At 40.7% G+C, this 25,349-nt stretch overlaps 1 protein-coding gene across 3 annotated transcripts in view; it reads left to right on the forward strand.

The window, feature by feature from the left end:
* LOC122537828 (protein groucho-like) overlaps nt 1–25,349 on the forward strand; it is a 171,720-nt gene that overhangs the window by 21,628 nt on the left and 124,743 nt on the right. For all 3 annotated transcript variants that reach the window (XM_043671429.1, XM_043671430.1, XM_043671428.1), the window contains exon 2: nt 24,213–24,310. In XM_043671429.1, coding sequence (XP_043527364.1) covers nt 24,213–24,310 — 98 coding nt within the window. The remainder of the gene's footprint in view (nt 1–24,212; nt 24,311–25,349) is intronic.

Genomic DNA, 25,349 nt, shown 5'->3' on the forward strand with positions numbered 1-25,349 from the left:
TACACGTTCCACTATGTTTACTATAATTTGTCCGCCATTCGTATGCGAGTTTCTAAAGTCATTCATCGAGAATCAAATACCAATCGTAATGAATTATTCGTTTAACTTTTTCTACATCTGAAAAATTTGATATGTACTTTTTTTTTTTAATGAATTTTATGAAGAACTCCCGTCATCAATATCCGGACATTTAAATATTTAAACTTGTAATTTCGTAAAAAAAAAAAAAAAAAGAAAACAGTCGTGCAAAGATAAACCTACGTTCGTTTTAAGACTTTAAGTCTCAACTTTCGAAATGCATTGTTCATTTTATGAATTTATTGTCATATCTACTGTTTTGTAGGACTTTATAACGTTGTTACCATCACTATTATTTGGCAAATACTATTTGTTTTCGTGGAGTCAGTACTGTAATTAATTTAAATGAAAAATTGTTAAAACTGTTACAATTTCATTAAAGAAGGTCATACAACAATTAGGGGTGTGCGAACACCGTTTCGAATAAATTTTTCTAATAAAATTTTATTCGTATAACATTTCGAATAAATTCTTCGAATGAAATTTTATTCAAAATATTTACTGAAATAATGTAAAGAAAAAGAGTCGGGAGTACTTTTTTTCAATTTTTTTTTTTTTGTTTAAAAAAAGTTGTTCTTTCTTTAAAATGAAAAATTCTAGAAATTCATACACATGTAATTTTTATTTACGATTAAATGCATCGCCGTCTTGAAGATTAAAGTTTAATCAACTTCAAATTTGCTGTAGGATTTTATTTCATCGTTTTATTGAACTTTGAACAAAAATTCAACAAAATTTCATTTCATCGTCTAACCTTAACCGTTCAAAGTTTGGTTCAAAAAAAAAGAAAAAAAAAAAAAAAAAAAAAAAATCAGCACAGCAAGCTTAAAAAAATTGTAAAAAAAAAAATTTCAATTTTCAAAATCATGGTGAGCCGAGTTACGAGAAATATTTTTCAACAGATGTTTGAATTTTTACAATTTTTGACATAGAAACACTCGTACTTTCTCACCCGCTGTATAGCGTGAAAATATTTTTGGAAAGAACGACCTGCCGACCAGCAATGGCGGTATTAAAGCTTCACGCTTTAAAAGTGACGTCAAGCAGATTTTCTTTTACCAATTAATTGCCTAATGACATAAGTCGAAAGTATCGACAATTTTTCGTCAATCGTCGTTACGGTCGTAACAGCGACTCGGTTTACCAGTCACGTCACGGTAACAATCGATGAAGGGAGATTTACAAAAGTGTGCGGATACTTATTAGCAGTTTCCGAGGCAATGAAGCCCGGTTCTCGCGCACACGCAACCGGCCGTGCCGCGGGAACGTTAGTAATTTGTGTTTAACTTTAATTAGCCAGAGGGCCAAAGGGGGAGAAGGAAAAAGGCTGTCGGTGTCGGGTTTACAGGCAGTTTCCACGGTGCATTTACTCGGGCAACACCGAGTGCATAAGCGTCACGGGTGCCGTGTTATTAAGTTAAGTCGGGCCGCGCTATGCTACGCGGCTGGACTGGCGTAGTTGCGACAATCAGCACACGGAGAACATACAGCTGGTTGTCGTTGTCGTTGTCGCCTAGAAATCTTGTTCCTCGTCGCTAGAGATGGGATCGAGTACCTCGCGGGTGTGTTCAAGAATGGAAATTTAACTTAAATTTAAACTTTAAAATCTCTACTCTGTATTCGAACGAGTACATACTTCCAAGTGAATACTTGAATTTGACAATTTTTCTTCAGAATTTTCCCAACGAAATACACACGTCCAATTCCTGTTTGCTTTTATCTGTCTTTCATTTTATTCAGATCTCTCGAGTCAGGGAATTTTCGAAGTTTAATAAATTAACGATTTTTAGTAACGACCTAACCTAAAAGCTAACCCAAATCTTAAATCTTTTTTGACGACCTAACGTAAATCCTAACCTGAAGTCCTAGTCTAAACTCGTTGAATTCGAACGAGTATTGATCAAGTATTTGGAATGGTGATTGCAAGTGTACTCGAATAATTTCTCTTTGGAATTTTCCTCGTTATAACGAAATATTTCGATATCTGAATTTCTACATCTGTATCTAAATCAGGTCTCTTGATTCAGGGAATTTTCGAAGTTTAACAGGCGACTGATTTTAACAATAGCGAAGGTTCTGTTGGTTTGACGAAGCACGTTCCTGCTCTTTTGTATCGTCGATTTTTAAACTAAGCTTGCGTCAGGCGAGCTCGTGTTTGAAAATCGCGTGTGGACAAACCCTGAACTTTATTGTGCGTAAGTAATCTCCGGCGAAAGGGAGGGGAGGATGACTGTAGAATCCCGATTTGCAAGATTCAAGTATGCATTACTCGCGAAAGTTCCGAATCTCGCAAACAGGAAACTTGTAGATACGCTCTCGAAACTAGGTAAGTACTCGTCCCGAGGTTCGAAATCAGATTGTACGCAACGAATACATTCCAGCTAGTTTTGAATTCTAAAACGAGTACCTGCCTGGAAGTGCAGTTACACAATTTGGTTCGAGCTTGCAATTCGTATTTGCATTTGTAAAATATATCCATTTATTGCTTGTACAATCATGATCATTCACATCGTTACATTCACGTATTCATTTGTATGGACGAATACACTCGCGCAAAAACGAATCATTAAAAGCAACGAAACTGGAACTTGACTCGGATTAGCGAGGTACATGCTGGACTTGATCCCATCCCTACTGGAAGTCTCGTTCGTCGTCGCATCGTCGTCATCGTCGTCGTCGTCGTCGTCGCGTCGTGTTTGAGGTGGTCGCGGTGCGTGCACGTGAAAACGCGATGCAAAGCGTGCGTGCAAACACACGCGCGCGGCTCGTAGCATAATAGATAAAGGGCGGGTGGAGAAAGCGTGCGCGAACGGTGAAACGGCCGGCAAAGAGGGAAAGAGAGACGTGACACACACGATGGTTGGCACGAGGCGCGAGCGAAAACGAGAAGGTATGAAGAGAGAGAGAGAGAGAGAGAGAGAAAGAGGGAGAACGAGCGGACGAGCACACAGAGGTAGCACTTATCCACGTATCCAGTTCTCTGCAGTGTGACGTTATTTCACGAGAGCACCGATCGTATCGCCTTAATTGCTCGGCGGGTTAAACTGCCGCGGCCGCCTCTTATCGACGGATCTGCACGAGTGCTCGCCGGAACGAGCGAGCTGAAGCGAGACGACGCGATTCAAGGGGAGCACAGGATGGAAAGAGAAGGGGTTGCTGTCTGTTGTACGCCGAGAGAGGAAGAGAGAGAGAGAGAGAGAGAGAGAGAGAGTGCATGTGTGCGTGTCCCTCCGAGTGTGTCAGGTGTTTTCAACTCGATTCACATCGCTTCGAACGGGCTGCGGAGCTAGCCCGCCACCGGAAAATAAAAGAAATTTACCGTATGGATATGTCGAGGCAAACGTGCTGGCGTTTCTCTTTGATTTCCCGACGCCCGGTGCGCGCGTTTCTCTTTCGCCGTGGCACTGTTGGGACCAAAGGGAATGAAGGGGCCGATAAGATTGCTTTTTCGACCGATACCACCGTACCGAGACAACAACGCTAACGTATGCGTTTGACTCGTCTCGATGAGAAGATTTTTATAGATTATGTCTGCTTTGTCTGATTTGTTGATCTGGTAGAACTCTGTAGAGCAAAATTTCGTGCTTTTGCCAAAGTAATCTTCGTAGGATATGTTACAGGCTTTGCATTCCAAATTAACCCTTTTGCAGGTCGTTTTCACCCTTTTTGCAAACCAAATCTCCCACCCTTTCGCGAAGCAAATTTTTCTACAAACTTTGTAGCAAGAATCCGTAAACGTAAAGTCGTTACTCGGAAATAAAAATTTTGTTGCACGCGTGTAACAATACCTGAGCAGAGGGTAACATGAAACGACGTAGAATTAAAATAGTGAAATACTTATTTAACACTAAAGGTATTTATTTACACGAATGTTCGCTGCGCGGGGTAGTTCTATGTACATATTCACGTAACAATGATGATAATCTATAGGAGTTGCAGAGATAGAGCAACGGAATGATTAATAACATATGTCAAATGTTCAAACTGTCTGAAGAATCAGCCAGAATGTTTTTTGCACGGTGTTTAATTTTTGAAAATTAAATTCTTCGATGTGGTTCGTCATCGGGGAGTGAGATTGTAGTAGAAATAATTGGACGCGTGACTTTACCTTTTTGAGCCATCCACCCAAGGTGGAGTTTGATTTGCAAAAGGGTGCTAACTCATAGTGGCAAATCTACATTCCTTAAAAAAATTTCCTACTCGAGAATCTACGTAAATAGCATTTGACTCTTCGAGGTTCACACCTCGACAAAATTAATCAAGTTTAGCCTACATATCGGCCTACAATGCAGCCGGTCAATAATATGCATTATATCATCATACGCTACGTGCGTGTGTGATGCACGCAGTATCGACAGGTAAATAACAAAGCGAATAGGATACTGGAAGCGTGTCATCGATGAATTCACTCCCCTCTCGATGACCATTGGTTTTCGAACAGACTATAAAATCATACTGGAATTAACGTTGAATACGGTGCGGCACTTTACAAGTGTATAACTCCTGCATCGCACCGTGGTTGATAAACATCCGGCAGTTTGCGCCTCAGTTTCGTTCTTTTAACGCCCCGTTGCACAGCTTTTGCCGCGAGACAAATTTTCCAAGCAGTGTCTATGATTTGATGAGACTCGATTATCGAGTCGCACTGGTGGCGAGTGATAATCTTCGTAAAAAGACGCGATTAAATGGTCTATTATCGGTGAGACAGTCGCGCAGGTGTACCTTGGGTGTAATTAATTAACTGGCGTTTACTGGCCGGTTCGAGCAAGTTTCGAAGCCACGAAATAGCAGTCAGAAATCTCGCTCGTTTGAACTTTGACATATGGGTCATACGTGGCGCGTACGTAACGTACGTCTTATTAAATAACAAAATCGTTTAGAACGCGTGCACTGAAGTTGTTGTTGCGCAAGTGTTACATCTCACTCTCGATTCGCGACGATATAATTAACCCCGTAAGCGTCTTGTTTTATTTTGAGAATGTGCACACTGTGCTTAATTAGTTTTAGGCGACGACGAGAACACAGTAAATGCAATGCACTTGCTATAAAATTGACACAATAAGTTTTCTCGGTGTTTGTTTGAAAAATTTTTAATTTTATCGGTTTCGTTTTATTTTTTTTTTATTTTTTTCTAAAATTACAAATATATATATATATAATTTTTACCCAAATTTTACAATAAATAGCAGAAGCGAATTTTTTTCTACATGACGATATTGAACAAAAAAATTCCATCTTTTCATGTCGTGTGTATCCCACTTGCGGTGGCAACTGATTGCGGACCGTAACGAGCGACCAAGCCTTATATACAATATAGAATTTGTCGCTTTTTTTTTTTTTTAACTCGTCGGTATAATATCAGATGGTAAAAATTATTGAGAAGTAACAAACTTATTATTTATTTTGCCTATTTTGTTTCACCTAAAAATATGCTTAAAACTAGATATATATTTAAAACGGAGAAAATATCACAATTTTAGATATACTTAAATATACTAAATCTACTTAAAACTGAAAGAAAATGTTTACAATTTTGGTAGAAAAAAATTCCCGATGTGCGCGGCACGTCAACAAAACAGATTAAGGGGTTAATTTCACCGCGTCGCTGTTTGAAAAATCACCGCCGCCCTCGAAACAACTCGGTCCGACGAGCGGAATGCTTCCGAATGCGAAATTTGCCCGCGATGCAAACGCGATAATAAAACGCGCGTTTAAACGCGGGTGGATCGCCGCGCAATCGATACGATGGGGGCAAGGGGGGAGGCGAATAAAATCTCTCGTTATTAGGGGCGGAACGAAGAGGAGCGGAGCCGGTAAAGCAACGCCGGTAAACCGCAGGCTGGCGGCGCGTACCGAAAGAATTACGAGCGCGAGAATGGCGTGTTGCCGGTAGAGAGGCAAGCGATAGAGAGACAGACGGGCCGAGAGAGAGAGAGAGAGAGAGAGAGAGAGAGAGAGAGAGAGGTGGCCGCGCGCGCGATCATCGCGCCCATGCATTATTTATGTCATTCCCGTGTTCCGCTCACAATGTGGGTCTACGAATCAAAATGCATTGCTTATGCAAATGCCGGTCGCGCACCCGTAGTCTCGGGGTTGAATTCGCAGTCTGCTTCGGGGAATAATCATAATGATCAATAAGATACACCGCGGCGTGTCGAGACCGGGCCGTGTGCATTGTTTCCTTGTCCCTCTGCTTCTCCGCCGTGTTTCCCTCGCTCGCTCCTCATTGCTCCGTGCTCCTTCGTATTTCGCGCTCGTCGTCCCCGGATATCTCCAGAGTCTGTACCAGAGGGTGTCTCGCAGTCCTGTTTTACAGCCAAACTTCCTCAATGTATTCCACGAGTATTCCAAATCAGAAAAGATTACCGTTTACATTACTCGGCTCGTTCTTCTCCGTGTTCCTCTTTTTTTTCAGCAATTTTCAGTACTATATTTCACGCGCAAATAGCGACGTATCGATTCGTTACACGGATTTATATAAATTTTATTTTTTTTTTTCGATAGTTTGTTTATTTAACTGGTGCAGTGGAACGATCGAGTAATATTGTTTGTGAATTATTTGGATGTAGAATGTACATAAATACAGTGGATTTAAGCAGGATTTAACATTTAAAGACGACTTCTCTTGCCCGATCTCTGGACTTTAAATCCACTGAACTTCTTTTTCTGGGGATACTTTAAAAATATTGTTTGCTCTTCAATGACACAGACGAATTACACAAGAAAAAAATACAATATGCTTGTGAAAATGTTGGAACACGTGTTAAGCATGCATAGAAATGGAGGGAAATCTCCTTGTAGAAAAAAATCAGAAAGAAAGAGAAATTACAGCACGATAGCTTTGAAACTTATTAACTTTCCAACCCATGTTTGTCATGACATTTTTCCACGTTTGGGAGTACTATTTATCCTAGAAATTACGAACGCTGTATATTAGATTGGAATAATTAACCTATGGAGATTGCAGTATATCTATACAACGGAGAAGTATCGTTATCCAAAAGTCGTTCACCGTAACGTTCTCGAGATTATTCGAATTAATGCAAGAAGGATTCATGCAAAAGTCGGTTTTACATTGATGCACGTGTGACGATGTTATATTCAACGTAGTAACATTTCTTACGTGTAGCGAGGTGGAAATTCACGTCGCGACGTTGAAGTTTATAGGAAGTTTCGGCTTAACCATTTTCGTTCGTTATATGTCACACAGCGGCAAAGTTGATTGGGAAAAAACGAGATCCAGGAAGAAGAGGAACGAGCATCGCTCGATACTCGTAAAAATACATCGACTGAACTTCAGCTGTCGCGTCTTCTATCAGTGGTTCCCAACTTTTGTTTTTGGCCATGTTCCACCTAACTATTTCTAAAATCTCGATGTCTCACCCACGTGACAATTCTTATTATTCAGAGAGTGAATATTTGACAAGTGGAGGAAGCTTAAAAGGCCATTGATGCATCAAGTGTCGTGCGTACTTTGTTTATCTTTCCGTTTACGTCGTTTGATATACATAGTTGCGCGGTAAATAACGTTTGCATCCCAAGTCAGGAAATTTTATAAAAATTATTACGATACTTCTGAGAAGAAATATCAGTAGAAACGTGACAGAAAAAAGTTACAATATTCTCTGATGGGTGCAAAGGTGTTTTAGCTAGCTTCTTGCCGTTGGAACGACCTGCCGCGCACGTCGAGAATTTTTTGTTCCGAAATTGTAATATTTTCGCAGTTTTAAGTATATTTTAAGTAAAACAAAATACGCGAAACAAACAATAAATTTGTTACTTCTCAATAATTTCTATCCAGTGATCTCGTACCGACGAGTTATTGTATACGGTTTGCTCACTCGTTATGGTCCGCAATCAGTTGCCAGCACAAGCGCTTGATAAAAATCATTGAAACTATTATTACTGTTTATATAATAAATATCAATAAAGGCAATATTCAGCTACTATTCTTCTCCCGTTCTTTTAGCTTTTCAATTTTTGATATATGTATATCAAATTTGCTTTGTCGGTAACAGTGACGGGCACTTGATGTGTTGTGTAATTAAGAAGCAGTTGACGGCAGGGAAGGTTAAATTTTCATTTAAAGAAATGCAAAAAATTCACTTGTGAGTTAACAATTGCTCCCCCCTCCCTGGAAAATCAAATATCTCCGTAAGACTCACCTCACGTTGGGAACCATCACGGCTCTACACGCTCACTTCTCTCGTTCGTCTAGCCATCCGAATCCTCGCGGTTCCTCTCTTCGTACTTCATGCAAATCTTGAGGCGCATTGTCTGGCGATATTAGGGGGAACTGTTATCGCGTTGCATAATTTCCGTGTTCGCCCGGTGCTCGCGGCTTTGCCAAGCCGGAGCCTGGTAATCCGTTTGTTGTATTCGAGCGCCGAGGCAGACGAGTCCCTCGTCTCTCTGTCTCTCTTCGATCGAAACTACTTTCGCGGAGGAAACCGCGCAGAAACTGCGAGTCGCCGGCGTGTTGGTAACTCTCTGCCGATTCGCGACGTCTGACTTCAGCCCTCTGTCTGTTTCTTCGATGTACACCACTCGTCGTGATTGAATCTCGCGTTTCCTCGCCGCTGTCGAACTTCTCCTTATCACTCGCGTTCGAGCTGGTTCCAATTGGAACGAAAGAAATCGAGAACACGACGAAACGGAGAAGTTGCATCGACGACTCGCGTGACGGAACCACGTTGATTAAGTGGCTCGATCAGCCTCGGGAAATTGCCCGGTCGCTTTCTTATTTTGCCAAATCACGCGCGGATAAACACTTTGCAATTACGCGATTCACTTGTCGTTTTAACTGATAGATCTGTCGACGATCGAACGAAGTGTAAAGTTTATAGCAGAGGAATGAAAATGAAAGGAACGGAGGAGAAAAAAATATTTGCAATGCGATGAAAAGCGCAAGCTATGTCTGTTTATATATTTTACTAAATGTCATTCGAGTCGAATGAAAATACACTGTTGCGAATATATAAAATTTCCATGAGAAATCGTTAATTGGTCATTTTGGTAGTTCTAGTGTGTTGATATTGCCTCGTTACGACGGACCTTTCACGATTTCGTAACGATGGTCGTGTACTTTTTTAATCGGGCAACGGGAGGAGAAGCATTTTGCGTGATCACGGATTGTTACGGGGACACGATCAAACAGAGAAAGGAGCAATAGTCTGTTGTTCGTTTCGACAAATGAATACCCGAGGTGGGGATATTTCTATCTTTTACGTCTCTCATCGGCTGTTCTGATGTTTGATTATTCCTTGCAAATAGCTTTTGAAATCTATGTCAAAATCAAGATACGAGAACTTTTGTCTAGATATATTTGTACATTGAAATTATGTCACGGACTTCTGAATGATAATTAATAGATAAAGATCTATATCTACAAACAATAAAGTATCTGATAATAATAGAGTAGTAACAAATAATCCTGATCAAAAATTTCAAGACAGATTACCTTTGATTTGAAATGAAATTTAGACAGTAGACATTTAGAGTGAAATTTTTACACAATAATTAATGCTGTCTATATAATCAAAATTATACAACACAAAGACTCTTTGTACATTAAAATTAAATTGAGTCACCAATTTAATTTAACGATTCACACTAAAAGTAGACACGTTGAAGCACAAAATTTCCATCAGAGACACCAAAATAAAAGAAACAGAAAATTTTTACAATACAGCAACTTGTGCACAAGCTTTCATTTATGTATTTTACGGAGAATCATTCGATGTTTTACATATCCATAAAATATCCAAATGGTCATTTCGATCATTTTTGGTAGTTAGCCATTTGCGCTGGCAACTGATTGCGGACCATAACGAGTGACCGAACCGTATAGAATAATTCGTCGCTTTCTTTTTCAACTCGTCGGTACGATATCATTGGATAGAAATTATTGAGAAGTAATAAATTTATTATTATTTGTTTTGCCTTTTGGGTTATACTTAAATATTCTTAAAACTGAGGAAATATTGCAATTTTGGGACAAAAAATTCTCGACGTGCGTGACACGTCGTTCCAGCGCAAGAGGTTAACCACTGATTGCGGACCGTAACGAGTGACCGAACCGTATAGAAATTCGTCGCTTTCTTTCTTTTTGACTCGTCGGAGAAACTATTGAGAAGTAATAAATTTGTTATTCGTTTTGCCTTTCGGGTTATGCTTAAATATTCTTAAAACTGAGGAAATATTGCAATTTTGGGACAAAAAAATTGTCGACGTGCGTTGCACGTCGTTCCAGCACAACGAGGACAGAGTTTTGCAAAATTTGCAGAGAGAGAATTGACGCGATAGGGAGACGAGACAAGAATCGGGAGAAGTTGGAGCGCGCGAGTTTCAACCCCCGAAATTTCACGTACGAACCTCGGGGGACCTTGACCAGCTTGGTGGGCTTTCGAACTACACAGGAGTGTAAGTCGGTCCAGTTATAGGGCGAAATGCGGTCGGCTCTGGTCGTCGGGCGGTTTCGGAATCCGCGCCACGTGTTGGCGGTTTTGCGGTACGAGGAAAGCCGCCAGCCCTCGAAGCTCTTCTCTGTCATTCCCCCGTTCACCCCCTGTCCCACTGCTACACCGTCTTCTCCGGTTTAGCTCCGATTTTCACCTAAACTTTCCGCCCGCTGCCAGACGTTCCTCCGAGTGTCGGCTGCCTCGCGTGCCTCTTTCATTAGCCACGGAACCAACGAATGTTGCGCGCGGCAACTCTCGCTGTAATTCCGTGTTTTGCCTTTACGTTTCGTTGTTACGGCGTTGACTTGGATTTTATTTCCCTTAACCTGAGTTTTAGCGCTATTTTAATCCTCGAATAGCCGACGTAAATAAGCGACACCGTGTCACTTTTGACCCATAGCTGAATTTTTACTATACTTGCTTTGCACCTAACCTTTTGGTACATGATGTTATCTAATAATGTTTATAATATGGGGAGGAGAGGAGTTTGTTTAAAAAATGTAAAATTTTATAAACATATTTTTTATTTATGTATGCACTGCGTACACACAACGTTATTATGTTTTACTGCATGTTCTTTGCATATAAATCGTAAACATTTGGCACATTTGGTACCATGTTTATTATCATTGCTTATATATACGTAGCATCTGGATCTTTTTCTCTACGCTCAAGTCCTGGGTCAACGGTGACCCGGTGTCGGCTACGCGAGGGTTAAAAAATCGCATTGGACAGTGTCTCACGCGGCGCGATGACGTTTCCTTGATGTAATCGTGGAAAATTGCAAGCAACGCAATAAAAGTAGACGAAGTAAAAATTGCCTACTTAACCACCTGATGTAGTTTAATTGAGGGGAAAGTGATTAGGAGAGGAAGCTTCGAAAACTATGATATGGCGCTATAATCGAGACCGAGCGCATTGTACAGGGTGGAAAGAAAAAAAAAAAAGAAAACAAACTTTATGGTTCCAGATTTTTTCTTCAATCAGCTTGATCCTTGCTCATCGTCAGCTTCCTTCCTTCATTTGTAAAACTCGAACTATCCTCCGAATGTTACGGCTAGTGAAACGCCATTCTTTCTCAGCCTTGCGTCGATCATAAATCGATCAGACCGGACGGAAAGACAGAGCGAATTGCGCTTTTTATCTACGCGGCGGTAATTGGCAGGTACCTTGGGCGTTTTGTTTAATTATTACTCGGCAATTATGGTAATTGAATTGAATCGGCGAACGGGCGACGATGCTTTCTCTGGCAGTCGCGTTCGCCGCGTTAATATATATAAAGCCCGCGTTTGGCCAGTTGTCGACGAGAGCGAAAGAGAGGCGAGACGAGGCGGCTTATCCGGGATCGATTCGCGAAATGATTAATGTATCTTTAGCGGTTTGACGCGTGTGTTTCGCTTTCACGGAAGAGGCAGAGCTGGGGACACAGGTATAGGTAGATAGATAGATAGATAGATAGATAGATAGATAGATAGATAGATAGATAGAGAGAGAGAGAGAGAGGGCTCTTAACTCGGCCGATAATGCACGCTGATAATCGGGTCTTTAGTGGACGGGAGGATCGATGGAACTAACGTAATTAGGCGCGCTGATATGCGCCACTTAAGCGTACTTGAGTGGCTGCAAACGCAACTGATTGGTTCTGTTGCCACTATCTGTCCTAATGCGCGCCACGACACGCTCGCCTAACCTCCCTTGCGCTGCCTTTCTCTCGCCTCCTCCTCCTCTTCTTCACTCCTCTGTCTCATCCTCTTTACTCTGTCTATCTATCCATCTGTCCATGATCCGCAAGGTGATGCACACTTTGCGCGGCGTCCAGTTATCACGGTCGCTGACAAACATCCAGAGATTCGTCGTTCTCGTTGCATCCTCTCGCGAGTTACACTTGACGGTTCATCGTCAGGAGAGAGAACGTAAAGCAGACGAGCCAATTTGGCGAATAAACGAAAGAATAAATGAGGACCGATTTTTATACGGGTCTTCTGGCCAGCGAACACGGAGAGAAATCGTGTCCTTCTTCGCGGACCATACCGTACGTGACCAAACCGTACACAATAATACGCCACTTTCTTTTTGATAATTATCGCTGGATAGTAATTATTGAGAAGTGATAAATTTATCATTTGTTTTGCCGGGGTTATGCTTTATACATTGTGGATGGGAAACGCGAATTCTCGTGTTTCAACGGGGAACGGTTTTTTTGCATTGTAGGGAACACGGCTCAGGCAACGTTATATATAATTTATATTATTATATATAAATATATATATTATTACATGTAATTTATATTTATATAAATATATATATATTATTATATACAATTTATATTTATATAGTATTATATATAATATATAATTATATATTATAATGTTATATAATTTTTCAAGAAGTAGGGAAAATTGTTTCCTAACATACCACGCCAAGAAACGTTACCAGAGGTATTTTCATTTTATTTGATAAAATACCTCTAAAATGAAAAATAATTAATAATAAAATAATAAAATAATAAATAATAAAAATAAATAATAAAATAATAAAAAAATTAATAAAATATATTTTCTTGAACCCTTTCAATCATATATTAAATAATTCAAAAAGTACGAGGCTATATGTTTATCAGAGCATACCGTCAATATAAATATAAAATAAATAATAGTTAAAATCTAAAATACACAATAAATAGATTCCTAAATATTACTATATAAAAAATATATAGTAATATTTAAGAATATTTTATCAATGTGAATTAAAGAAGTGCATATTTGCATTGGTATAAAGTTTCCCTGTTGCTCCAAAAATGTGCGGGCCCTGAGAGATGTTATTGCAGTTTTGGGACAAAAAATTCTCGACGTGCGTGGCACGTCATTCCAGCGCAAGAGATTAATCGATGAAAACTACCAGACGATTTTTTTTTTTTCAACCAAATCGTCGTCGACAATACTCCACGTTAGTTCTTTTTTCCCCGTCGCTTTTCTCCGTCACCGAACCCCCTCTTGTTACCTTACCGACGTCCACGCGAACCGTGCATTTCGCATGGAACCACGTCCCGCCGGGTTGATGTCACGCAGCTAAACGCGAAAATACGCGCGACCCTCCAATTTCCAACGACCGGCCTGTTTCCATCAGATCGCGTTTCGGCGTTAATTCTTTTTCGGTCGGTGGCGGCCGATTCCACCGAGGGTAGTTTTCGAAGTGCTGCGCGATCGAACGCCACCGATCGCGTTATTGTGATTGCTCTCGATCAGGAGGGAGAGATTAAAAAAAAANGTGCTAACACCTTTATTGAAATTGAAAGATGAATTTAAGAAGTAAAATAAATAAATTAACTAAAGAGAAAAAAAAAAAAAAAAAAAAAAAAAAAAAAGAAAAAAAAGGGGGAAAAATAGAGAGTGAGAGAGAAGAGGAGATGGAGTTGAAAGTGAGGGATAAAAGGGGGACAGGATATGACGCGAGAAGGGTTTTTGGCGTTTGGCTCGGGGACGGTGGCTATCGGATAATTAAATCGGCCGCGGCACGTAAAGGACACTGATTGACAGCTGCCGGCGGTGCTCTCTCATCATTATTCGTCGGAAACGACATAATTCGCGTTTCGCTTTTCGACGGAAGCTAACCGCATTTTCCGTCGCCGCTCTCCCCGCGTCCAGCGAGACGTGTTTTGTTTTCAAAAATTAAACATCCGCGTTCTCAATACACGCGTCTTTTCATATCGTGTACAAATATTTTTTCTTCTTTTTTTTTCTCTTTTTTTTTTCTTGCACACTGTTAGTTCAGAGAGTCACCGAACATTATAGATGGACAATTTGCAGCGTCACAAAAATTTTGTTAATTTGACAAAGTATGTTTCTCCGGAGTGTGTTGGAGCACGTTCCGTTGCGTCGATTAAATAAAAGCGATGAATTTATATAAATTTGATGAATTGATACACTATTCGGCATGCATCGACGTTAAATATAAAATATGATATCGAACTTTACGTTCGACAGCTGTGTGTACGTATTGTATACACAAATCGGCCGGTCGAAAGTCCCAGAATTTTTCCATTTTTTTCCATTTTCGATATTCAACATTTATTGCGTAAAGTTTATTGTACAGTATATTATACGATGTACAACACGTATCTATTATATTTATTTACAATAAATATAACGCATGTACATATATAATTGTATGCAAAGCATTATATTATATTATACGTAATATCGTACAACATACAACGTACAATATAGTTGGCTACTGCACAGATACAGTAATACGCACGGTATTAAAAATTACACCGATTGAAGCCCGGATTCGTTCGTTACACGTGTACCACGTGTATTTACATATACAATGAAACAGGCCGGGGGGGGGGGAGTTCGCGCGCGCGCGAGAAAAACCTCTCCCCCCCCCAGCCCCCCTGCCCTCGTTTTATTCGATGTAAAACGATGAATATTTTAAACCGCGGCGAAAAATGGATTTTCCTCGCGGCGCGCATCCGAGCAATTTTTCCCCGTGAAAAATCAGAGAGCGAAAGCGCGCCATGCCCGGCATTTCGTTGAGTACACGGGAACGTGCTCGATTTATTATTGATACGGCCCAGCCGGCGGTAGGACGAGAGTGTGCGAGCGTGCGCTCGCCGCTCGACCGGCAAACAATGTCCGCGCCCGGACGCGGGGAGAAATTTTTTTTTTTTTTTTTCACGACGCCGTTTTTCAACTTGATTTTACAGCGACGACACGTATTTATCACGCCTTTATTTGATCGCGGTAATCGCCAGCGCGTGGCCCGCGCGATATTCGATCCCCTCTCCACCCCCTGTCCACGGCCACGTTCCGGCTAATAACATTAAAATCGAAAATTCCGAATTTAATCTTTCGGCGTGTCGCGCGTCCGGATCCCCGGGGCTTTTCAGCCCCCGGCGATCATCCGTCCTGTCGCGATCCGCGTCTGTTTTCACTCGCGCGAAAGATCAGCGTACGTGGTTTATCCGCGATCTAGCGAAGATCGTTCCTTTTTCGTTAATCGGATGCTGAAAGGGAATCGAAGAAGTTCGCTAACGTAGGAAATATATTCGATTTTTAACCAATTTGCGGACCATAACGAGCGACCAAACCGCATACAGTAATTCGTCGCTTTCTTCTCGAACTCGTCGATGGTACGATGGAAATTATTAAGAAGCAATAAATTCATTATATTATACTATGTCTTACTTTTGCCTAAATTGTATTATACTTGTAATGAATTATAATTATATTACGCTAAGAAATTATATTATAACTATATTATACTTTTGCCTGGGTATATACTTTAAATATACTTAAAACTGAGGGAACATTGCAATTTTGGGACGAAAAGTTCTCGATGTGCGTGGCACGTCATTCCAGCGCAAGAGGTTAATTAGCGTTTATGTAAACCTCGCTTGCAAATCGAAACATTACGAAGTTACACGTATATAAACTGGAAATTCGTGAAACGAAGTCTATCACTGTAAGGGAGGATTTTCTCGAGAAAGTAAAGAGAATTTTTATTTATATATTCTGACACGGTTTCCACAAATATACCGGCGATATACGGTAGATTTCGTCGCGGCACGAAGTCACAGTCCGGGTCTACATATGTATATATCTCGCGTGTCTCGCGGTGGAATTTATTGATGATGGCGAAAAAGTGTTTTATTACGTTTTCGTCGAGATAACGAGTCGGGGCACGAGTTCAACGTGAAAGGTTGTCGCTGATCCAGATAATACGCGGGGGGATGGAAAGAACTTTCACTTCCGACCTTCCGATCGATCTGATCGCCGGCAAGGATCTCGCCGCGGTTTCGGCTTCGCGCAGAAATATTTTCCGTAAAAGGACGGCGCATTTAACGCGCGGCGAATATACCTCTAAATGGAAACACGGCGGTCCGGTTTTCGCGCATAAAATGGCAATTATAACGTAACGACGCCGGCCTGCCATGTACCAGCGAAATAATAAAGAACGTGAAATTCTAGAAACGAGAGAGAGAGAGAGAGAGAGAGAGTGAAAAAAAGAGAACACCACTTACCAGGTCCGAGTAGATGAAACATATTTCGTGGAAGCTGGGTATTAACGTTGGCTGAAAGTGGACGAGCGTTTCGCGAGAATATCACGTGCACTTCGTATAGGTAGAAAGTTTTATTAAAATATTGTTTATACGCCGGCTGGGACGCGTGTGTATCGTAAACGCGGAAACGTTGAACTGTAATTTCTACGCGTCGCAGATTGCAGAAGTTGCGGATGACAGGGAATTCACTTTTACTTGGAAATAATATTATAACGTTGTTAACATGAAATCTTAATTAAACCTACGCGATACCTAAGTGGCCGTTCGAATGGAAAAATTCGTAGTGTAATAGCGGCATAAGGAACGCGAGAAATTTCGTTTCGTCGTAGAGAGAGGTGAGAATTCTTTTTTTTGCAAGCATGTGAAAGCTTGCCTTTGTTCTCTCGCGTGCGTGAAATGTCGAACTTGGTCGTAAAAAATCTCCCGTCAAATGTTATCAGTAACGGAAGTACGATCATTTCGTGAAATGCAAACACGTATATTTCTGATAATATTCAGGTGAATTCGAAGTATAAGTTTGCATCAGAATACGTAGAGAAGCTGTACAAAGTTTCTTTTTTTTTTACTGGTATTTTCTTTTTTACGCCATATCCATCGCAAAATAGAAATATACACAAGTATAATCTTATTGAAACATTGGTGTCTTTGTTATATAAAATGTTGTAAAATACTAGTTTTAATTTATACTACACTATACATTTGTAAAATTAATATAATAGTTACATAGTTCTGCAGAACCAGCTCTTCCATTCTCTTTCGTTTTTATTAAGCTCTTCCGCTTACACCAACTAATAGACAACATATTTTATGGGAAATTCAAAAATGCAAAAATGCACGATACGTAAAAATATATATAAAATTCCAATGTAAATGCTCCGTTTCTTTCGTCGCGTTCGTAACAGTATATGTACAACGATATAATTTGCTAATTAATATATCAACCATCACTTTCGTCACTGTCGATCAAACATAATTGTCTGAAATAGCACGAAAGATCAGAATTAAATTGAATTAAAGGCCATCGTTCAAAATCCAGAATCGAGAATCGTCGAATCGTGAAAATCAGTGAAAATGCACCTTTGATCGATGAAATCCGCCGCGGATGTTTACTGGCTGGAAGGTGCTCGACTTCACGATAGAGGTGAGGTGTCGGTAATCGTCGTGGAATCGAGCTTTTGCCAGCGGTAGCGCGCGCATTATCGCGACGCGCCACGACGGAAGCTCGTGCTGTTAAGTATTGCGAGCGTGCACAAGAGAGAAAGCGAGTGTGTGTGAGAGAGAGAGAGAGAGAGAGAGAGAGAGTATGGGTGCTCCGCGGCGAAAGCCAATAAATTAATTGGATTGACCGCGGGTGGCTTTGCGCGGACAAATGGGATCAACGATTCTGCCGATCAGCAAGCGTGCGCGCGCGTCTCCCTCCGTCGATTCTTGCCGGCCTGACTCTCTCTCCTTCTCGTTCGTTCGTTCGTTCGTTCGAAAGCCTTTAAAGGTGGCCCGTTAACCGGATACCAGGTATCCTCGTGCGTTTACACGTGTTCGATATCGCTTAAGAAACACGCTCGCAACAAGCAATCTCTTCCTTGTTCGGCGTGTTCGATACACGCTATAAAACACACGCGCGACAAGCAAGATCGTCGATCGAGGGCTCGAGGTGATTCGATGATTTCGTGAAAGGCAGTCTTCGCTCGGAAACATTCAGTGTTCTCTGACGAAGTTGTTGTCGATTGGTTAAGAAAATAATTCGCGTTTTTTTTCTAGCAGCTGGAGAACGTATATATACACAGTGAGCAACGAAAGTATTCGAACGGCATGATAGAAAATAATTGATCAAAAATTGTATAATGAATTGCAATTTATTGAAACAAACTGTTTTTATACTATTGTATATACATTTGCTAAGCGTATGCAAAGTTAGAGAAAGATTAAACGATAGGTAAACAAATTACATAACATTTTTCACGGGTAAGTACATATAAGACATAACAGAAGTATTCGAACGCTGAATTACAAACACTATACATTGTAAACACAAGACTGTCGCAAGGTTTAAATGTAAACGAAAGATCTTCAGTGTATCTCCAACAGTATTTGAGAGCAAACGGAACCGACAGTTAAACGTTAACCTGTAATTCAAAATAATGAGTGATAAAACAACATATATAAATAAACGCGAACGTGAATTTATTCTTCAATTACTCAAAGAAGGTAAATCACATGATGAAATTGCTGCTCTTGTAAGGATAAGCAAATCAACAATTCGGTATATTAGAAGAAGGTATATTACGAACCAAAATAGTGAAAATGAACAAGAATCTGAGCGTCCAAAAGAATTAACACCACAGGAAGAAAGATTGCTTCTGCCTGAAACAAAGGAAGATCCGTTTACATCTGCTACATGTTCATCTTTTGAGGAACAAGTAAGTACTATGTTTGTGTAATGAAAATAGTGCGACAATTGTGAATTATAAATTATATACAATAAATGCAATGTCTGCGATGTTAATTGTGAAAGTGTAAATTTTATACGCGATATGTAATGCACAATATAAATTGTTGTGTCTTGCACTTTGTACAATAGACTACTATGTTATTATATTACGATACATACGTAGAAAATTACAGTAAAATGTTAAATTAAATACAATACATGCAATATAATTTAATACAGTAAATATGAAACGTACTTTGCACATGAAATGTATAATAATAATGTTAATATATTGATATGTTGTATTATATATTACGTTACATTATTATATTGTGTTACATTGTATTTATTATATTATTATATTGTATTGTACTGTATTATATAAAATGTGTATACAGGATAATTCACAATAAGTACTGAATATTAAAAGTAAAAGTGACTTTTGAGCGGAAGTGTGTATCATCTCCTCTTTAACTTCATGTTAAACCGCAGATTTACTATGCAAGCTGATATTTGACTATTGAAGCTTGTTTTAGAGGTAGAAAATGCACGATTTTGTTAACAATTGTTTGTTTGGCGTCGATATCCAAATGGAAAATAAAAAAGATACATTTTCGTCGAAAAAAGAATTCTCTGTGTAAGCTCATAAAAAATTATGTGTACGGCGAAGAAGTCTTCAAATTATGGCAGTGTCAGAATTTGTTTCCTGAAAGGAGATATCAAGTCATTTTTTTTTTTTTTTTGTCGAAAAAGAATAAGAACTTTTTTGTTCTAACAATCGTTTTCTCCTGCGAACAAATGAAATTTTATCTCGACAATCCGTGGTCATTGAGGGTTAACTCAGGTATACTCGTGCGTTTACACGCGTTGGATATCGCTGTACTTCTATCTCATCCGGCGTGTACTTGGCGCGTTCGACACGCGACAAACAAGATACGCAGCGCAGTATCGGTTCGGCGATTTCGCGATAGGCGCTGGCAAATATTACCTCTAACCTGATAAGCGTTTCTCTCCTTATCGATTCGGGCACAGTCGAGCAGGGGTGGTTTCGCATCGTTAACGACGCCCTGTTACTCGGTTTTATCGCCGCTTGCGTGAAAACTTCACGCCTCGTTCTACTCGCGAGAGAAAACTGTTGTCGCACGGTGTGATTTAAGGGAGCAGTAGTTTCCTCGAGAGATAGGAGGGTGAAATCAGCGTCGATAAAGTGCTTTTCAGTACGATAGTTTATCGTACTTATCAGTTTATCACTACGAGGTGATTGTTAATAGGTTCTAGATTTTGGCTACGGTGATTTTGGGGGGGTTGAGCAAGGGATAAGCAATTCGCGATATATTCCAATCACTTTAATCATTAGCAATCTAATGGAAGAATAGAAATTCTACTGTACAAACTTTTCAATTATATTTTGATACGTGTGATTAAAAAAATTGTTTGTATCAAACTCTCTCGAAATCCCCCTTCCGGGGGGGAGGAAGCAAACCGCGAGAGCCCGTGATATTTGCAGAAACGTTAATTTTCTCATCGCTCTTTTCGCGGGAAATCCTCTTTCCACGCGTTTTCAAAATAATGCTGCTTAAACTTTTACCGCGGCCTGAGCATTTTTGTTAGAGCCCTACGAAAGCGTCTACGAGAGAAACAGGAACAGAGTACGCGCGAAAGGGGTGAGAGAAAGAACAGGATATATGTATAGGGTGTCGCGGGAAGCCCAGAAGAGGAGGAAGAGGTAGAGGAGGAGGAGGAGGAGGAGGTGGAGAACTATTTCAGCTTTTACGAGGCCGTCGTGGCGTATCCGTTTTGCGGGGTACGACGTGCAAAACGATCGATAACACGCTCGTAACGTTATTACCGACAGGTATACGGAGGTGGGTAGTGGCGGTACTACCGGTAATAATGTGGCTTTTACGGTCGTGGGCGCTGGTACAGCTGCCGCCAAAGTCGGTAAGCGTGGGTTTCCCATCGGGCTCTCAAATGCCGGAGCAGCAACCGAATTTGCGCCGCTATTTCCGCCCAGTGGCTGGCTGACACTCTCTCCCTCTTTGCGCTCGCTCTTTCACCGGGAGTAAAAGCTAGAGACCGACTCCCTTCCAGCCGGATACTACGTGGCGCGTGGATCTTTATCGATCGCGGAATGCGCCGATCGCCGCGAGACCAGTCGTGGTAGTGGTGTGTGTGGTGTTTTCTGGCCGAAAATCTGGCTCACGTTTTTCCTCTATTCCTCGCCGGAACGAGAACACATTTTCGTCGAGAGTGCAACGCTCGTGTTTCACGTTCGCTTTCTTTCAGCTTCCATCTTACTAAATAAAACTGTTTCACATGTACACCTAACGCTAAAACTATCGACGATCGACGATCAGAGATGTTTGAAGTAAGAGATATGGAATACGAAAAACTCATATTTACATATCTTACGTGAAATCGTTTGAATCTTTAATAATACACTGTTTTACATTTGTAAAAGAAATCGAATAAAAATTATTAATTGATCGTTAATCGTAACACATTTCGTATCGCACTTGGCGTGCCCAACCTGCTCCCAGAGTCCGTACATTTTTGGAGCAACAGGGAAACTTTGTACAATACATGCACTTTTTTAATTCACAATAGTATATATATATTTCTTTATAGCAATATTTAAGAATTTATTTATTATGCATTTTAGATTTTAACTATTACTTATTTTATACTTATATCAACAGATTGAGGACGGTATGCTCCGATAAACATGTAGCCTGTATTTTCTCGTATTTTTTGAATTATTTAATATATTCAATTAAGAAAGGGTTTAATAGAATGTATAGCATTTAACAAGTGTATTATTTTATTAATAATTAATCTGGCAATTGACAAAGGAGACAACAGCGACAATAACGAATTTCAGTTCAGACGTTATCAGCGCTCGTTCGATAAAAATTACTATACCATCTGTCTCTCTAGAAATATCTGAACTCGACGCGAACGAAACGATAGAAGCTTCTCGACGTCTCTCGACGATCATTCTCCTCGTTTTTTTCCTTCTCTCGCTCCCACTCTTTGTTCTTCCACCCCAGTCGAAAGCCAGTTTAATTATTAATAGAGCCGGAGGTGCTTCGATGCCGCTAATTAACGACAATTACCAGGCGATTATACAAGCTGCAGCGGGGCTCGATTATCATCGAAAGTAGTACGACAGCGGTCTTTGCCGTCTTGACTCTCGGATGTACGGGTTTTACGAGAAAATCCTCTCGTTTCCCTCGGCTAGGGAGGGAACAATGTTTCTCGCGGTCGGCGAGAGTCGATTCCTATCTAAAGTGTTTCCCGGGTCGTCTTTCTTTCTTTCCTTTCTGCCCGCGTGCGAGCTTTTACGAGCTGCTGAAGCCCGTCGCGGCTAACCGTGTACCACAGCTTTAAACTGGAGGCATAATCAGCGAACGGAAGCCAAAGCAGCGGCACGATTTCCGCCGCTTATGCCAGGCTACTTGCGTCTGTATGCGTGTATGCCGCGTGCACGCCTCGAGGCGGCTGCTTACGTGGGCCGTGACAAGTGCATCCGGCACATCGAAGGATTACCGTTCGTTCCGTACGCAATCACGACGTCCGATTACGCCTTGAAAATGCTCGGGAATCCATTCATTCCCCCCTCGGCTATATTTGCTGGAAGATACCGGCGAGAGAAGGATCGTTGTCTGGACTCTCCGCGATGTGGCGACGCCGTGAAATCAGTCACCGGCGAAATTAACTCGTTACGAAGCAAACAAGCGGTTTTGTTACAACGTTAGGTATACTTAAGTAAATTGTCGGGACGAGATTATCCTCGGAATCATTGAAAAATGAAATTTGATAACGCGTGTTATCATTATTGTTTGATAATGCACGTAATATGATACATAATCGATGATAATGTCTATTTCTCCTATTCGTTTCTACTTCTGTAAATCAATTTTAAATCAATTGAAATCAGATAACATGAATAATATAGTTGAAAACGAAAAATTATATGATATCTCACGGAAATTAAATATTTTCTAACGCACACAAGACGCGTGAAAAATATTTAATGGGCTGATTGACGAAGGGACCAAGGACTCGAGATTCAATTCAAAGCCAGTCGTTACTTCATACGATTTGTGATTTTTAGTGAAACTTGCTTAATGTCCTTCCAATTTCTCTAATTTGGGAATGTTTATTACGAGTTTGACAGGGAAAATAGCTCGCTGCTTCTAACTGCTCCCACTGGATTTCCTAAAACCTCGTCTTCGTCGAATTCTCTCGCGAGTTACACGTTCTCGCGCGATCGATGGAAATTGCGAGGCACGAGGAAGTATTTTTCCTGGCACACCTTTCTCCACACGTCGTCGGGGGTTCGCTCGGTTGCAAACAAGATCAGAGTCGTTTAAGGGTAACCTTTTAGTCGTCTATCGGTTCGAGGGCTTCCTTTTTCATCGTCGATGCTCTCTCTACATTGGCTCGCGCGGGAAAGTGCATTATACATCAGAGGTTCGAAACCTCTGACGGTAGGTCGCAAATGAATTGGTTTATGAGAATTTGATAAGGGTCAGCTGTTACGTGTCGCTCCTGTACATCAGGATTTTCATTCTGTCGTTGTCCTACGATATTTCTCTTTAATCAATTTTTTTCGAATAGTTCTGTACTCTAGAACCTGAGACGAATTTTATCGAGAATGAACAAATATATATATATATATCATAGACACACATTTTGCAGGTGATTCTGTGAAAAAGAATACAGATTAAAAAACACTTGAGGCAAGTTTCACCGTTTCAAATTTGTCAATTTTGCCCGATGAATGACTGCTTTCATCGAGCAAACCCTTATTTCCCTGTTCTACGATAAAATGCAAACGCAAATGCGGCGCACAGCTAAATGCATATCTAACTAACGATACTACAAAACTACACTGAAACTATTGTTCCACACTCGGGCAAATGGTATTTGACTTTGCGCGCGCAGGTACGGTTACGCCGTGTAATTATGTTCGTTCATTTGGCACGTTATACGGTGCAACAATACGTACGTACGTTTCACAGTTTTACACCGGGTTTATCGCGTGAAAATTCGTTCTTTCATATTTGGGAACGATTTCTGCGTACGGAGCAGAAATGCCTGTCGACCGAGCAGCAAAAAGTACTGTCTCGGTTTCGGAGCCGATTTTTACCGCGTTCTTTTATTTGGTCTGTTTCAGGGTCCACCGCAGCCCGGCCAGCAATATAAATTCTCGATCGGCGAGTTGTGCGATCGTATCAAGGAGGACTTCAACTTTCTTCAGACGCAGTATCACAGGTAAAGGCCTTTTGGTTTCTTCGATCGATCGTAAATCAACGCGCCCCTCCGCCCGTGGTCCTCGATCCGCCGAGCGGATTCTTACGACTGGAAAACACGTGTAACACGTTTTCTCGGTCGAGCTCGCGTCTGAATATTAAATTCACGACGGCCGACAGTGTCGCGGCAATAAAAGGCACGCGTGTCTTATAACTTCGGTTGCAAATTAAACCGGGGAAGGTTGCGCGCCCGCGGTTTAACGTTCCTTTCCGTTCGTTTCTCGTCCCTGATCGACCGTCGTCGTTCGGCGAGATACATATCTGATCGCTATAAGGCACGTAGTATCGCTTGTAATTATCCGCGCGAGCGGTACGCTGTCGGGAGAAATTACGTCGCATGTACGAAATAATAATACGGTTGTCAGTCGTAAATTAAGCAAAAATGTCGCGCCGCGTGAATTATGCCCTTTATCGTTCGTTAAGATGCAAGATAGAGGAGGGCCCGGGTATATGCCGAGGAATTCAATTTTAATGCTTGCAATTTTCGCGGTGTTGCGTTACGTTTTAATAATCGTTTAATTTAGTTTGTAATGTTCATTTTGTTTTACATTCGTTACCGAGCCCCGAAGTAACGGAGAGAAAGTATTCGAATAATTGTAAACGACGTTCAATTCTCCGTGATATCGAGGCGGAGTGAATTCATAATTGTTGCGGGCAGTGTGTTGTTTGGTTCGAGAAGAAATGAGAGAGATTAGAGCGAAGTAAAACTCACATGCAAGTATTGTCAGATTCGATTAATATTACCAGAGTTATGCTATTCTAAAGTCGTCTATCGGCAGAATATGAAATTACTTTTCACTCAACCCAGTATATATCTTTATAGTATAGTACTTATCCTTGTGTGATTAATCGTACAGTAAAAATCACACATAAGTATTGTCAGATCCGAGTAATATTACCAGAGTTATGCTAAAGTCGTCTATCGGCAGAATATGAAATTACTTTTCACTCAACCCAGTATATATTTTTATAGTATAGTACTTATCCTGGTGTGATTAATT

This window comes from Frieseomelitta varia, unplaced genomic scaffold, assembly GCF_011392965.1.
Source record: "Frieseomelitta varia isolate USP_RPSP 00005682 unplaced genomic scaffold, Fvar_1.2 scaffold_933, whole genome shotgun sequence".
In the NCBI taxonomy this organism is placed as follows: domain Eukaryota; kingdom Metazoa; phylum Arthropoda; class Insecta; order Hymenoptera; family Apidae; genus Frieseomelitta; species Frieseomelitta varia.